General features: G+C 34.8%; 2 protein-coding genes across 5 annotated transcripts in view; one reads left to right on the forward strand and one right to left on the reverse strand.

The window, feature by feature from the left end:
• Positions 1-15,943, forward strand: part of dhx38 (DEAH (Asp-Glu-Ala-His) box polypeptide 38) — a 49,188-nt gene extending 33,245 nt beyond the window's left edge. The window contains exons 23-29 of one of the 4 annotated variants that reach the window (XR_015494632.1): positions 2,803-2,937; positions 3,025-3,150; positions 5,241-5,336; positions 8,622-8,743; positions 12,330-13,041; positions 13,323-14,082; positions 14,518-15,943. Coding sequence is in view for 2 of the 4 variants with exons in the window: in XM_087258995.1 (XP_087115121.1) it covers positions 2,803-2,937; positions 3,025-3,150; positions 5,241-5,336; positions 8,622-8,743; positions 12,330-12,414 (564 nt within the window). In the remaining 2 variants the exon portion in view is untranslated. 4 annotated transcript variants of the gene reach the window in all.
• znf143a (zinc finger protein 143a) overlaps positions 1-17,747 on the reverse strand; it is a 705,859-nt gene that overhangs the window by 566,247 nt on the left and 121,865 nt on the right. The gene's annotated exons all lie outside the window — the stretch shown is intronic.

Here is a 17,747-nt window from a genome sequence, read left to right on the forward strand (position 1 = left end):
AAAAATGATAATGGAAGCCAAGTGCTAATAACGATTAGCTACATGCTATGAATGATTATCTAAATGCAATGACATATTCTAGAAATGCCTACTAAGTATTAGCATTTGATCAAACATGTACACGAGCATTGCCATTTAGCAACTGCTTAGCAACCACCTAACAATGCCATAATTGTTTTAGCAACTGCCTAGCAACCACTTAGCAACCGCCGCCGTGCTTCCTGCCAACTGCCATTCCCAGTCCTAGCGCAGTGTCTTTGGCTTTCTCAAGCCAACATCAAATTTTATCAATAAACTTTAGTTTATCTTGTTGTCTTTATCTAACGACATATTCCCTGACTTTGATCTTTTGAATCGATTACTTGTTCTCAGGTAACGTGTTTCGGCTGAGCGCAAAGAATAGTTAATAATTAATATAACCACGTAGACTACATTCTGCATATTGACTGATCGTTTGCCTTCATTTCCTATAATGTATAAACTTACTGTGCGTTATACTTTCATAATGGCTATTATTTATAATTAAAACTGACATTCAGCCAAGCAGAGGCTATGTTTCGTATTTTCAATGAAAATGAAAGGAGGCAGTTGTTATAGGCTCCATTTTATTATAAATATGCACACAGTGAAGATGCAGCACGACGCCTCAACATTTCTGCTGTCTGTTAAGTTGTTAATATCAAAATGAAAATAGGCAGTTCCTTAAATCATGTTTTAATTTTATTGTTGAGAAAGTTAAACAATGCAGCCAGGATGATGTGAATAAGGTTATAAAGTACACCGTTCCCTTTGAAGATTTACCCGTGTCCTCGGTAGTCTGTTTTCCATATCAAACTTGCAAAGTATCAAAAATATCAAATGTCTGAACTTACAAGGAGAGGCTGCGAGACTGAACTGCATGTGTAGGCTACTTAATATTGAGGAAAATCCCCAGTCAGAGAGGGGAATGTCGGCAGCCCCGCCTCCGTTTTCAGATGTCTCCGTTTTCCCACATCCACACTGAGACGGAGCAGCAGCGTTTTAGAATGAAAACGGCCTCTTCAGCGTTTTTGAAACGCTTCGTTTTCGGCGCTCGAGAACTTCCGTGTAGTGTGGACGGTTGGCGTAACCGTAGCAAAACTTATGCGTTTTAAAACGAAAACACACTAGTGTAAACGGGGCCTCAGTTACTCAAATGATTCCCTTTTAGGTGCTATATGTAATGATTCTTACTGTTGCATAAAAATACTATCATATCTTTGTTGATATTTAAGAAACATATTAACTCGTTTCGTGAAAAGAAACCAGATTCAAGCAATTTGTTCGTCTGCACCACTGATGTGTTTATCACATCAGTAACAACCGTGACAGAAAAATAATAGAAGGGAATAATATTTCTAAAGGAGCTGTTGAGATGGAATTGAACCAGATTTTGGTTAAAGTACAAACATCAACACAAAACAGAACAAATCTGAAAAATAAGATATGTGTATTAACAGAGGAATGACCCAAAGACAAAGTACTGAACTACTGAAACGTATTTAATACTTCATATAAAAGGCTTTTTTGGTGATGGCAACTTAAAGACGCCTGCAAAAAACAGAAATGTGCGCACATCTAAAAAATCTCGAAGGCTGGTGCTCCATCAAAAATAAACATTGTAGCGAAAGATCAAAAGAATATCGGCACACTGCCACTTTAGCTCTCAAAAGTCTTTAATATCACTCACAACATTTCGACCGACATGGTCTTCATCAGATAAAGCAATACAAATGGGAGTACTCAAGAAAGAGTGAAACAGCTCTACACACAACACCTGCAGTCAATCATCACTATCAGCCAACAAGCCAGTAAACAGGAACATTTACACACAACAGTGACAATATTAGATACATACATATCATTACAAAAACGATTTAAAATACACATCCAAATGTTTGCTTACTTGGAGACAGAGTATTCAATCTACAGGGTTGGCCATTTAAATGGATACACCTTAATAAAATGGGAATGGTTGGTGATATTAACGTCCTGTTTGTGGGACATTAGTATATGTGAGGGGGCAAACTTTTCAAGGTTGGTGGTGACCATGGTGGCCATTTTAAGGTTGATCCAACTTTTGTTTTTTTCAATAGGAAGAGGGTCATTTGACCATCAAACTCATTGGGAATGTCACAACAAAAACCATGGTGTGCTTGGTTTTAATGTAACTTTATTATTTTATGAGTTATTTACACATTTCTGACCACTTATAAAATGTGTTCAATGTGCTGCTCATTGTGTTGGATTGTCAATGCAACCCTCTTCTCCCACTCTTCACACACTGATAGCAACACCGCAGGAGAAATGCCAGCACAGGCTTCCAGTATCCCTAGTTTCAGGTGCTGAAGAACTACTTGGAGATTTCAGCTGCTGTCTGGGCTTTCACTGCCTTTCTACACCTCCCTTTCTTCATGTGTTCAATACTTTTACCTTGTGTCATTTCATTCTATTACAGATTACTTAGTTTGTAAACTAATTAGTTTTGTTTTCTTTGCGGATATGGATTTATGTGGCTGTTACCAACATCTGGGGAAAATTTCAAGTTAACAGCACTTTTAGAAACACATTGACTGAGAAAAATGATGATGTGTTGATACTTATTTTCCCCACTGTAAATTAGAAATGTCTAATAAAGTGAAAATTAGAATGAAGTGCAATTAGAAATATTAATGTCAATCTTTTGGTTTAACTGTATATGTCTCTAAAAGCTGATGTGCATTATGTCAGCACGTAATTAAGCATATCTAATATTTTAATAACTATGTGTGTGTTGTGGCACAGGTGCGTGAGGTGCGAGCTCAGCTCAAAGACATCATGGTGCAGCAGAAAATGAATCTGATCTCCTGCGGTTCAGACTGGGACGTGATCAGGAAGTGCATCTGTGCTGCATACTTTCACCAGGCTGCTAAATTAAAGGTACATGACCATTTAGCAAATTTGTCAAATAATTCAGTTATATCACTCAGCACAGGATATTTTGCTGACCTGTGTTTGTGTGTTTAGGGAATTGGAGAGTATGTGAATGTGAGAACCGGGATGCCCTGTCATCTGCACCCCACCAGCGCTTTGTTCGGGATGGGCTACACCCCTGACTACATCATCTACCATGAACTGGTCATGACCACAAAGGTACTACTTCCTCCTCAGTCCGTTAATGTGTTAGTTAGTTTGAATTACAATTTGCTATAACTGTTGATGCACATGCTCTAATACCATTTGACACCAAGCTGTAGTCAATTCAACTTGTAATATGGAAATGATAAGAAGAAGAATAATATTTAAATAAGCAAACAAACAAATTAATTAATAAATAATTTAATTTAGCACCATTGTGTGGTGAATGCAACTTGTAATATTGCAATAATAAATAAATAAATAAATAAGCAAACTAACAAATAAGCTTATTACTTAATTAAGCACCAGGCTGTGGAATTCTACTTGTAATGTTGAAATATTGAAAAACTATAATAATAATAATAATAATAATAATAATAATAATAATAGTAATAGTAATAATAATAATAATAATAATAATAAATAAGCAAATAAACAAATGCATTATTTCATTAATTAAGCACAAAACTGTGGTGAATTCAACTTGTAATATTAAAATATTGAAATAATAAATAAACAAAAAAAAATACTAATTACTTAATTAAGTACCAAGCTGTGGAATTCTACTTGTAATGTTGAAATATTGAAAAAATATATAATAATAATAATAATAATAACGAAAATAAATAAGCAAATACATTATTTAATTAATTAAGCACCAAGCTGTGGCGAATTCAACTTATAATATTGAAATACTATTAATAATAATGATAATGATGATAATAATAATAATAATAATAATAATAATAATTATAATAATAATAAATAAGCAAGCAAACAAACAAATAAGTAAATAGATTGAATAATTAAGTAAGTAATTTATTTATTATTTGTATTTATTAATAAGACTTTTATTTGTTGTCAAAAAATTTTATGTATTTGGTTTTAAATGGTGTAAAAAACACTTTTATAGTTAGAGGAATTATAATTTATAAAATGTTCGAAAATTAAACCCTGGAAAGATTTTTTTTAAATCAATTTATAGTAACACATGCTACTGAAAATGATCAGTTTATGGTGAGTTTTTTGAAAGTGAAAACAAGTAATGGAAATAAAGTTTATTATAAATCTTTTTCGCCCCCCCAAAAATAAGTTATTTTAAGCTGACATAGTTACAGTGTAGCTATTCATTTAACTACTGAGTAATATAAGGTAATTAAATGTATTTACTATATGGTTGGGGTTAGAATGTGGGTTAGTTACTTTATAAATAACTTATTGTAATATAGTAAGTGCATGTAACATGTGTAACTAAGTCACCTTAAATTAAAGTGTAACAAAAAAACAAACAAACATAATTTTAATGATATACTCATTAACAAATTTCAGTCATCTAATATGTTCTAGTGTACTGTCCATCATATACACTGCCTGATAAAAGTTTTGTCATTGATCCCAATTGTAAGAGCAAGAAATAATAACTTCTAGTTGATCATTTGGAAAAGCGGCAGAAGGTAGATTTTTCTGATGCATCATCTGTTGAACTGCATCCCAATTACCACAAATACTGCAGATAACCTACTGGAACCCGCATGGACCCAAGATTCTCACAGAAATATACATTGCTCCAGTATTGTCCAGCCCAGTCACCAGAAATGAACATTATTGAGCATGTCTGGAGTAAGATGAAGAAAGAGGCATTGAAGATGAATCCAAAGAAACTTAAGGAGCTCTGGGAGTCCTGCCATTCCAGATGACTTTACTATTTGAGTCATTGCAGAGATGTATGGATGCAGTCCTCCAAGCTTATGGGAGTCATACACAATATTAAATCTTTTTCCGCTGCAGCATGACTTTTTATTCTATAATGTACATTATTTCTGTGTAGTGACAAGATTTTTGTCTAAGCAAAGTCAGACCTTACTGTCCTGATTAAATTATTAGAAATCAAGGCATGATCATGTTTTATTTTGGTAAAATAAGTGTAATCTAGAGGCATTTGTCTTTCATATAAGCCACTTCTGATACCAAGTGATCGACTAGAAGTCAAGTTATTATTTGTTGTTCCTAAAGCTTGGCTAGGCAACAAGACTTTAGTCAGGTAGTGCACTATGGAGTCCTGGTGATCATTGATTTGTTGACGTGTGTGTATATTTGTGTTTCAGGAGTACATGCAGTGTGTGACGGCAGTGGATGGTGAGTGGCTGGCTGAGCTGGGACCAATGTTCTACAGCATCAAACACGCAGGGAAGAGCAGACAGGTGCGCAAATTCAAATCACACCCAACACTTAATAAGAGTGTGCAGTATTCATCACCTGCATTGTTTTAACAATGTGCCAGCTGATTATGAAGTGTCACTTAATTTGGGGGAATAAAGCACACATCTTGAGAGCCCAAAAGCATTCACTGCACGATAAAGCCTATTAGAATGTTATGAAAGCGAACAAATTAATTTCACCGAAGTAAGTATATAATATTCCTGAATATCAGTATGTTGGCCTGATTGCATAATTGTTGTGGATTTAAGATTACAGTTCAACAAATAAGAGGTCAGAAAGCTACATTCTAGGATAACACTTCAGATTAATTAACAATTCATACCATTTACAACTGGCTTATTATCTGCCTGTTATTAAAATATTAACTGTTTATCAGCACTTATAAAATATTAACTTATTCTATTTCCTTAATCCTACCCAATACCTAAACAAAACTACTACCATACTAAGTATTAATAGGCAATTAATTGGTAATTTATTGAGCTAAAAGTCTTAGTTAACACTTAGCTAATATCGTGAATTAATTATTAAAAATAATTTATAAACTATTTTAGAAATTTTGTCTTTTGTTTTGCATTTTGTCAATGATAATGGATATATCCGCACCTGTACGATTGCTCGCATAGAGATATTAAAGACTGAGAGGGTGTTGCACATCGAACGAGAAGCCAACCACATCGCACCGTTTTTTTTTTTTTTTTAATGAGTTTGCGCACACCGACTGATAATAAACAATAAAAAACAATGTAAAGATGTGACTTTCTATGGTGGCACTTCATGTGGAGAAGATTTAGATCAGGTTTACCATATGTTTGCAAAAAATGTTCTTCTCTCTCAGCTGCCATTGTTGTGTTTGTGTCACGCTGCTTGCAGTTACACCTATTTACAACCCTGGCTACTTCAGCGTAGGCATTGGATGACAACCAGTTTTAAGGTTTACTGCGGTTTGGAAAAGTCAAGGTTTTAAAATAAATTTCTGTTATACTGTTCCTGCAGTATAATTTTAACATGTCATTTTATTTAGCTTTTTTTAAGACGACAAAATCTCCATCAGAAAAGGACCCTTCAAATCAAAAGCTATTGAACATTTGAAAAACAAATCGCTTATAAAGTAACATATGCTTGATACTATAGACATGAATAGTGCCTTGGCTTACTGAATATTCAAAGAAAATAATGATGTCCAAAGATGTCTTTTCAAGTTGTAAAGAAATATGTGTTGAAACTAATGCAGATAGCAGAAGTCATTGATTTATTTTAATCGCTTGCCCTGATCCAAAATATTTGAAATGTTTCTTAAAATAAAAAACATCCTGTTAAATGGGGAAAAAAATATGCTTTCTTACCCAGACTTTAAAAATATATATAACAAAATATTTTAGAGCAGTAATCTACCGTGAAACCATGATATTTTAATCAGAGATTATAATACCATCAGAATCTTATACCTGTCCTTGCCTTCTGCAGTGTGAGGGGAAAAGAATAAAAAAGAAAAGTATATCGAGACTTTTATCTCTGATGTACCATGCTAATAGTGCTTTAAGACTAGTTTTGTGGTCCATGGTCACATTTATGCAGTTTTCTGTCACTTACCTTAAAATTAATCTGCCATTTTGACCAAATCTTTTGAAAGAACAACTCTGTTAAGCTTCATACAGTGCATCCGGAAAGTATTGATAACGCTTAACTTTTTTCACATTTTTATTTTATTTTTCAGCCTTCTTCCAAGATGGATTAAATTAATTTATTTCCTCTTAATTGTACACACAATACCCCATAATGACAATGTGGAAAAATAGTTAATAAAAATAAAAAACCTGAAAAATCACACGTACATCAGTATTCACAGCCTTTGCTCAATACTTTGATGATGCACCTTTGGCAGTAATTACAACCACAAGTCTTTTTGAATTTGATGCCACAGGTTTGGCACACCTGTCTTTGGGAATTTTTGACCATTCCTCTTCGCAGTACCTCTCAAGCTCTATCAGGTTGGATGGGAAGCGACGGTGTTCAGCCATTTTCAGTTGTCTCCAGAGATATTCAATAGTCTTTAGGTCTGTAGGTCTGGGCTCTGGCTGGGCCGCTTAAGGAAATTCACCGAGTTGTTGTGAAGCCACTCCATCGATATTTTGGTGCTGTGCTTTGGGTCATTGTCCTGCTGGAAGATAAACCATCACCCCAGTCAAGAGCACTCTGAAGCAGGTTTTCATTCAGGATGTCTCTGTACATTGCTGCATTCATCTTTCCCTCTATCCTGACTAGTCTTCTAGTTCCTGCTGCTGAAAAACACCCCCACAGCATAATGCTGCCACCACCATGCTTCACTGTAGGGATGGATTTAACCTGGTGATGAGAGGTGCCTGGTTTTCTCCAAATGTAATGCCTCGCATTCACTCTAAAGAGTTCCATTTTAACTAAGGCCCCTCTCCCCCAATCACTCAGCTTAGATAGCCGGCCAGCTCTAGGAAGAGTCCTGGTGGTTTCAAACATCTTCCACTTACAGATGATGGAGGCCGCTGTGCTTATTGGAACTTTTAGAGGAGCAGAAATGATTCTGTAACCTTCCCAAGCCTTGTGCCTCGAGACAATCCTGTCTCAGAGATCTATAGACAATTCCTTTGTCTTTATGCTTGGTTTGTGCTTTGACATGCACTGTCAACCCTGAGGCCTTATATAGACGGGTGTATGCCTTTTCAAATCATGTCCAATCAACTGAATTCACCACAGGGAAACTCCAATTGAGCTGCGGAAACATCTCAAGAATGATTAGTGGAAACAAAATGTACCCGAGTTCAATGTAAAGCTGCACGGCAAAGGCTGTGAATACTTATGTACATGTGATTTTTCAGCTTTTTTATTTTTTTATAAATTTTCAACAATTTCTAAAAATCTTTTTTCACATTTTTAGATTTCTGAGGAAATAAATAAATTTAATCTATTTTGTTTTGGCTAGAATAAAAGCAGTTTTAATAAAAAAAAATCCTAGTTAAGCCTTTAAAGGTCACTATAAGCTGATTACTAGTATCTTGAAAAATATCTAGTCATCATGGCAATGATAAAAAAATGAATAATTAGAAATGAGTTATTAAAACTATTATGTTTAGAAATGTGTTTACAAAAACAAAACTTTATGTTAAACACAAATTAGGGAAAAATATACAGGCGGGGCTAATAATTCAGAAAGGCTGATAATTCTGACTTGAACTGTATATGTCAAAATAAACTACTGGTTTGTGTTTGCTAATTTCTGATTTTTCTTCCAGGAGAACCGAAGGAGAGCCAAAGAGGAGATCACCAACATGGAGGAGGAGATGTCTCTGGCACAAGAGCAGATCCGAGCGCGGAAAGAGGAGCAGGACAGGAAGAACAATCTGGGCAGCGTCAGGTACTTCAGCCATCCAAAAAACACAGCCGTCACTCACACTTCAGAGTCACTTTCTGCACTTTAGAGCCGCCGATCACATTCACAAAAAATCGGAATCTTCCTATTTAGAGGGAAGCCATCAAATGACTGGCGTGCTGAAATACTAATGTCGCAATTTTTGGGAAGACTATTATCCCCCTCACACACCCTCCTCATCTTGTTCCTCACCTTGTCTTCTCCATGATGAGCTTTTCTCACCTCGCGTCTCCACAGGAGAGAAAAAGAAATAATATTGACTCTTGTCTGACCCCCATTACTGTAGCAATTTAAATTGTGCCGCCTCGGATGGGGAGAAGAGAGACAGACGCTAATTTTCAGACTAATCCGGGAAATTAATTTTTACACACACACCTGTCAGCTCCACAAAAAGCGGAAAATGTGTGCTGTAAAATAACACTTCATTAATTAATCAGGATTTTTATCGCTGTTTCAAAGCCTTCGGCTGGCCCGTCCACGTGATGGACGTCCTGACAATAATCACATTAAAAGTGAGGATTAGACTTTTGATTTGCATGATGGGGAGACGGATAATTAAGGTGCCGGCCTCCCTCTTGGGTTCTGACGCCTTGGTGGGGTTTTAAATAAGCTGATAGGAACGCGCAGTCTGATCTAAGATGAAATCGTAAAACAGAACTCATCTCATCTCCCCTGACCTGAATCCAGCTGAACCCATAGGTCATTTAGAGGACGTTTAACTTTTCATCCAAAGAATATCTTTCAAAATATTTGCAATTTTAGTGCTAGGAAGTTATTTATAAAAATTTGGGTTATTGTTTGCTTATTGGCCAAAACAAAAGAGTCTCTATTGGCCACATACACGCTTGATGGCTCGTTTCTAGTGAGAGGTACAGTACTGTATGGGTCGGTACGGGTCACCTGGTGTATGACAAAGTTTCAGACAATGTCATTTTTACTCGAAATGTCTGCAGTAAGGCTGTACGGGTGGTTCACATATCATATGAGAAGCACTTCTTACAAAACAAATGCTTTGCACACTTGTGTATAAATGTTTATTACTAACCTTTCTATGGACATGATTTAATTATAACTGCAGATTAATGACAGTGCGAAATAGCCTACTGTAACATCTGCAGTTATATAAAATAAGTAAATAAATGCAACATATATGAACCCCTAAAGCCTCTTACAGTGTCATGTATGTTACCAAATACAGAAAAACTGCACACAGCATACATTTAGCCCTTATTTGGCTTAAAAATAACATGCATTGTGTGATTGTGCTCACCAATGCGAAAAATGTCATTTTTAAAGGCAAGGCAAGTTTATTTATATAGCACATTTCATACAAAGTGGTATTTCAAAGTGCTTTACATAAACAGGAATAAAAGACACAAGTATAAATAAAATTAAAACAAATAATATTAAAACAGAAGTAAACAGTGTAAAGACAGTCAATGATACACATTTCATTCATTCATTAATTCATTTATTTTCTTGTTGGCTTAGTCCCTTTATTAATCTGGGGTCGCCACAGCGGAATGAACCGCCAACTTATCCAGCAAGTTTTTACGCAGCGGATGCCAGCCACAACTTATCTCTGGGAAACATCCACACACACATTCACACACACACTTATACACTACGGACAATTTAGCCCACCCAATTCACCTGTACCACATGTCTTTGGACTGTGGGGGAAATCGGAGCACCCAGAGGAAACCCACGCGAAGGCAGGGAGAACATGCAAATTCCACACAGAAACACCAACTGAGCCGAGGTTCGAACCAGCTGTTACTGTTCCTGTTACAGGCTCTTGCTGTTAGGCGACAGCACTACCTACTGCGCCACTACCATTCTGGTGATCACCCCCTCCTCTGTGGACTTTTGCGGTATCTATTAACCTATTGGACGTCTCCCAACAGATTTAATTTTTCACTTTAAGTTGAAAAGTTAAGCTTTACAGCTCTACTTGCGTGCCCCCCAATTTCAACTTCCCTTTGGAAGTAAATCGCACGGCCCCTGATTGCTTTAGCTAGCCAAATGTAATAAAAGGTCTTGATCTCAGCCAGACCCTTGAGACTTTAACCCCACCCCCGGTATTCACCCCCACGGGTGCAATAACTAGTTCAACCACAGGGTGTGAAACTTACATTATGTACCTTTAATGCTGCATTTACACCAGACTTACATGATTTACCAGATTTACATGTTAAGTCAATGCAAAGATGCGAATAGACATCCTGCGGCACGATACGCCAAGTGATGCAACGCAAATGACGTGGCATGAGTTAAACGTTTTGCGCAATTGACATGCTTAACTTGGGTTTCGTGCGAATTGCTCGAGTTGGAAAATCTGAACTTCAGTGAACATTTGCACCGCATTAACTAATCAAGAGCTTTCTCTTGTGGGGAACTGATGACGTACCTCCTGTTGTTGCTGTTCCTGGGGGAAATCCTCCTGCCTACACCGGACAACAGTTAATCAAAGTGGGCTTGGCTCAGTCGGAAGCACCGCTGAAAGCCTCCATCATCCAGGTACAGTGGCTGGAGGAGTTTATAAACTCACAGAGCTGGGTGCACCTCAGAATGGATCTAGTGGACTCGGGAACGGCTCCGAACGAATAGACAGTGTTTTTCAGCCTTCATAAAGCACATAAACACAGCTATTCTCTTAATAAAATCCATGTTAGCCATTTAGTAATGAAACTATAGTCACCAGGCAGACAAAAGCCCTGCCCATGATGCAAATCCACGACTGTTAAGTGAATTTGATGTGCCAACGAAGCAAATTTGATGCGGGAATGAAGCGAGCAAACTCAAAATGATCACGCGTTTATTTACGTGTGGATAGCGCTTTATCCACGCGTACCGTGTCTGATGTGAACACAGCATAATACTGTGTGAGAATAACCTGTCTTTCTACTTAATTTTACTTATTATTTCATTCCTTGGTGAATCACTTCTTAATGCTTTATTTATTCATAAACTTTTTAATTCTTCTTCTTATTGTAGTTTATTTAGGTGAACACCTGCTGTTCCTAAAATTGTGCTTTATAAATAAACTTTGATTTTGGCTTTAAATTTTTTAACGAACTATCACTTTAAAACAACCAAGCGGGATATCGGAGACATTTTGCAACTCTAATTAGTCAAATGGAGTTAATTGTAATGTTAGTTAAGAGTAAAACTAGACAATTGGCTGCACGTTGAATCGGGAGTCTGGAAGAAAGAGAAGGTGATGGAGGTGTGAGGAGTGTGTGTGCTTGGAGGGTCACGGCCTGATGGATGTAATTGCTGGCGGTGTGAGGACGAGAGCGCCGCGCACTGCTGTAATTAAAGATGATAGATGGCCCTGTCAGCTACATCAGACCCGTGTCCCGCAGGTCCCTACAGAGACACAAAAAAACTGTCCTTTTCTCTCTGCCCCGAGCTCCTTGTCACCCTCTGTCTGTTCTTCTCATTTAACCTCAGAGCAGATCTCACAACTACTGATGCATGGCAGATCACAGTCACACACACATACACAAGCTCTCCGTTTGCATTAACATCCAGAAAATAAAAATGCCTTTTCATCATCTCCGAACAGGGCCGTGAAGATCTGCACCCCAGGAAGGAAAGAGGAAATGACGCCGATGACGCCCAAACGAACGCCGGCCCGGTTTGGCTTATAGTGCTCAGTTTCTACAAACGCATAATTGCTTGCGTCAGTGCAGTTTTTCCTCTAATATGTATTCATCACAGTGCTTTTTCATCTTTGGCCAGCAGTAGGAGCAATTGTATAAGGAGAAAAATCTCTTCCTCCCTCTCACGGTGTTATTTGTGGCTCTTTTTAACCATGTTTGGACTGAGATCTTACATTGAATCAGTGCTTAAATTGAAGTGAACACATTTGTTAGGCTTGCATTTAATCTAAAACAACAAAAACAGCATAATTTGACATTAATATGCATATTAGGCCCAATCATTCTCTTTTTTTTATATTTTATGTTTGTGTAAAACCAGAACTCTCGTGCTTATTCACCTTTTTTCACCATGTCTGATCTGAAACAAAAACAACCTTGATCTTACATTGAATCAGTCCTTAAATTGAGAAGTGAACACTTTTTTTATGCTTGCATTTGATCTAAAAACAACTAAAAACAGGTTAATTTTACACTAATATGCATATTTACCCCAATGATTTCTTTTTTCTTTTAATTTAATGTCTGATGTGTTTGCAAAAAAAACAAAAAAAAAAAAACTGCCGTATATATTCATTTTTTTGACTGAAACTTAAAAAAAGATCTTATATTAAATCAGTGTTTAAATTGAGAAGTGAACATAAAACCTCAAAACCACTTGAATTGATATTAAAATGCATATTTACCCCAATCATGTTTTTCTTTTGTTTTAATGTTTAATGTGTTCGCAAATAACCAGAACTGTTGGATTTATTCATTTTTATATACTGAAAATAAAAACCTAGATCTTACATTGAATTGATGTTTAAATTGAAAAGTGAACACATTTGTTAGGCTTGCATTTAATAAAAAAACAGATTAATTTCATATTTATATGCATATTTAGCCCAGTGATTTAGATATTTATTTTATTTTAATGTTTGATGTGTCTACAAACAACCAAAACTGTTGCATTTATTAAATTTTATAGACTAAAACTAAAAGAACCTAGATCTTACATTAAATCAATGCTTAAATTGAAAAGGGAACACATTTGTTATGCTTGCATTTAATAAAAGAGCAGCTTAATTTGACATTATATGCATATTTAGCCCAGTGATTTAGATATTTCTTTTATTTTAATGTTTGATGTGTTTGCAAAAAACAGATGTGTCGAATTTATTCATTTTTTGGGACTGAAACTAAAAGAAACTAGATCTTGCATTAAATCAGTGTCTAAATTGAAAAGTGAACACATTTGTTATGCTTGTATTTGATTTATAAAATCCCAAAACCGCTAAATTTAAATATCAAATGGCATATTTAACCCAATCATGTTTTTCTTTTGTTTTAATGTTTGATGTATTTGCAAATAACCAGAACTGTCGCATTTATTCATTTTTATATACTGAAAAAAAAATCTAGATCTTACATTGAATTAATACTTAAATAAAAAAGTGAACACATTTATTAGGCTTGCATTTAATATAAAAAAACAGCTTAATTTGACAATAATATGTATATTTAGCCCAATCATTTTCTTTTTCTTTAGTTTTAATGTTTGGTCTATTTGCAGTAAACCAGAGCCGCCGCATTTATCACATTTTATAGGCTAAACCTTAAAGACAAACTAGATCTTACATTGAATCAGTGCTTACATAAAGTGAACACATTTGTTAGGCTTGCATTTAATCTAAAAACAACCCAAAACAGCTTAATTTGACATTAATATACATGCATATTTAGCCCAATCATTTTCTTTTTATTATAATTTAATGTTTGACGTGTTTGCAGTCAACCAGAATGGTTGCATTTGTTCAATTTTATAGACGGAAATTAAAGAAAAACTCGATCTTACATTGAATCAGTGCATAAAATGAGATGAAAACATTTGTTTTTGCTTACATTTAATCTAAAACCCCCAAAACATCTTAAGTTGACATTTAATATATGCATATTTAGCTCAATCATTTATTTATTTTATGGTTTGATGTGTTTAAAAAAAAAAAAACAGAACTGTCGCTTATTCTAGTTGTTTTGTTTTGTTTCAGTCAAAAAAAAACCACATCTTACATTAAATCAGTGCTTAAATTGAAATGTGAACACATTTGTTAGGCTTGCATTTAATCTAAAAACAACCCAAAACAGCTTAATTTGACATTAATATACATGCATATTTAGCCCAATCATTTTCTTTTTATTATAATTTAATGTTTGATGTGTTTGCAGTCAACCAGAATGGTTGCATTTATTCAATGTTATAGACGGAAATTGAAGAAAAACTCGATCTTACATTGAATCAGTGCATAAAATGAGATGAAAACATTTGTTTTGCTTACATTTAATCTAAAACCCCCAAAACATCTTAAGTTGACATTTAATATATGCATATTTAGCTCAATCATTTATTTATTTTATGGTTTGATGTGTTTAAAAAAAAAAAAAACAGAACTGTCGCTTTTATTCTAGTTGTTTTGTTTTGTTTCAGTCAAAAAAAAAAACACATCTTACATTAAATCAGTGCTTAAATTGAAATGTGAACACATTTGTTAGGCTTGCATTTAATAAAAAAAAAAAAAACTCCAAAACAGCTTACTTTGACATTAATATGCATATTTAGCCCAATCATTTTCTTTTATTTTAATGTTTGATGTGTTTGCTAAAAAATGAAAAGTCGCATTCATTCATGTCCTCCTATACTATTCACTTTATCGTTGCATCCTAATTCGCATTCTCTCATACTTCAGCTTGTGAAACGCAGCCGTTGTATCTTTCTTTCTTTCAAAAAACACAGAGCCTCCATGAATATTAACTTCCTGTACTTTGATAGGTTAATCCCCTGTGGACGAAGCACGTCTTTGTTATTCTGACAAAAACATTGCTCGAATATTTCATCATTCTACCGGAATCAACACTGACCAGCGGCGGTCAAATCCTGTGTCGTCTTTGATGCAATTGGGCTGCAAGTCGCTGAACAGATGTACTGTGTGCCGACAGAGATGACAGGCCTCGACTGCTGTGAATTAAACAGAAAAACAACAACAATCTTTCACTGAGGGTCATTTCACCTCCTCGCTCCGCTACTGTTTGTATTTTTAGAAACGTACTGATGTGTACAGTATATGTGTATATTGCGTTTGCTTTTTCGTTCTTTATTTTAAATCATTTCGATATGTCAGAGCGTTTAGGAAAATTACTGTATTTTTGACGTGTATTTCACTTTTACCATTTTATATTCGATATTAAAGCAATGAACGCATCTGTGCTTTGTTGCGTTTGCAAGGTGGTGACCAGATCACTGAGTGTAAATTAATGCAATTTGATGCATTTCCTTAATTAGTGGCCATTCTCATGGGATATGATTGTGTTTTTCATTTAATTTAAATGTAAATATGCAGTAAATTGACATTTTTGACATTTACGCTTGTAAAACATGGCCACAGCCTCGGGGGATGGATTGTTTTGTTTTGTTTTTCCCCACTACTGTTTGTTAAGTTTGCATTTAATGGTAATAAATGCGAAACTTGTAATGTGCATAAAAGGCTATGTGTACATTTTGTGGTCTTTTTAGCTTTTAATTTCTATAAATGTAGCTTAAAGGTGCTGTATGTTGACTCTTCAAAAGCTTAAGGATACCATAATATGTTTGCAGATATTTAAGAAACAGTGAACATACTTGTTTATCTGAAAAACAATGCTGAAGTCAGATGTTCTCTTTGAATATGTGCTGGAAAGTCCGTCTATGTTTTGGGCCCTTTAACCCGCCCACTGCCAGTTTAGCCAATTATATTTCAGCACCCCGGATTGCCATGATGGAAAACAGTGCATTTCATTCATTCAGAAAAACTCTCAACGCATGCGTCCGTAACTGTAATGTGACCTCTGATAGACAGTAGCAGACTCCGAAATGAGATGCAGATTCAGAGTTCCACGTGAGGTGGTTATTAATTAGCAAATAACATTAATATTACGAATGTAAACATTAGGTGAGCAGGTTACATGAGAAAATTTGCAGTGATAAGCTATTTGGCTATTTGCACCAGATGCAACACTACAGAAATCTAAATAGACTAGTGCACTCGCTGCACTCCAACAAAATTCTAAGGTTTATAATCAAATTAATTCATATTAAACCTCTTTTACATTACTAAATGTAGATGCTGAATCACTGTTATGTGGCTTGCACCGAGTCACAGTTCTAAAGTTTAATTTCAAATGGTTTATTTTATTTTCAAGAGGTTTTTAAGGTAAACTATGCTTCTGCTTTCAGTAGTATGGCAATAAATGTCATGTAAAATGGCATTCAAACTCGCATTTTTAGCATTTAACAGTGAATAAAGCGCATATTCCGTCTATCACATGCCATTGCTTTTATTTAGAACATGATTTAAATCAACCTTTAGGCTTGACAGTCAGGCACACTCATGTTGGTTTCGTCAATCTGGCAACATGTGCTTGCATGTGTTTTGAACTAGGAGTGCAATACCTAGATTAACCACTGGGTGTCAAACTTACATCCTGCATCTTTAAACGTGACTACAAAACTAGTCGAGTGTCAATTTCTGTAAATCGAGATTTTGAAAAGTAAATAAGTCATTAAGGTATGGGTGTATGATGTATGTAAACGGGATAGTTCACCCTAAAAAATTAATTAATAAATTAGCCCCCTTTTTAAATTTTTTTTTTCTCTTTTTTTCAATAATTCCCAAATGATGTTTAACAGAGCAAGGAAATTTTCACAGTATGTCTGTATGTCAATTATTTTTTCTTCTGGAGAAAGTCTTATTTGTTTTGTTTTTTTCAGGTAGAATAATTTTTAATTTCTTATGAACCAATTTAAGGTCAAAACTACTAGCCCTTTTAAGCTATATTTTTTTTTCGATAGTCTATATATATATATATATATATATATATATATATATATATATATATATATATATATATATATATATATATATTTATTTATATATATATATATATATATATATATATATATATATATATATATATATATATATATATAATTATTATTATTATTATATAATATTTATTTGTGTATTTATTTATTAAATGTCCAAAACTATTGAGTTCCATAAAAGGAAAAAATGGTAAGACTGTATTTCGATGGTTCCTATTGCACATTTTGTTGACTAAAATTTGCATTGCAGCTACATGCCAATTAGTTCTCATTTAAATATTAGTAGTCTGTCTGCTTAATATAAGCTGATTCTGCTCCTTCAACAGACATTTATCTTACTATAAGAAACTTTGCAAGTAAATTTCAATTTACACTAACCCCAACCCTAACAGTCTACTTAAAATCTATTGAGAATTAGTTTGCATGT

Source organism: Danio rerio, chromosome 7 (assembly GCF_052040795.2).
Source record: "Danio rerio strain M-AB ecotype USA chromosome 7, GRCz13ab, whole genome shotgun sequence".
Classification (NCBI taxonomy): Eukaryota; Metazoa; Chordata; class Actinopteri; order Cypriniformes; family Danionidae; genus Danio; species Danio rerio.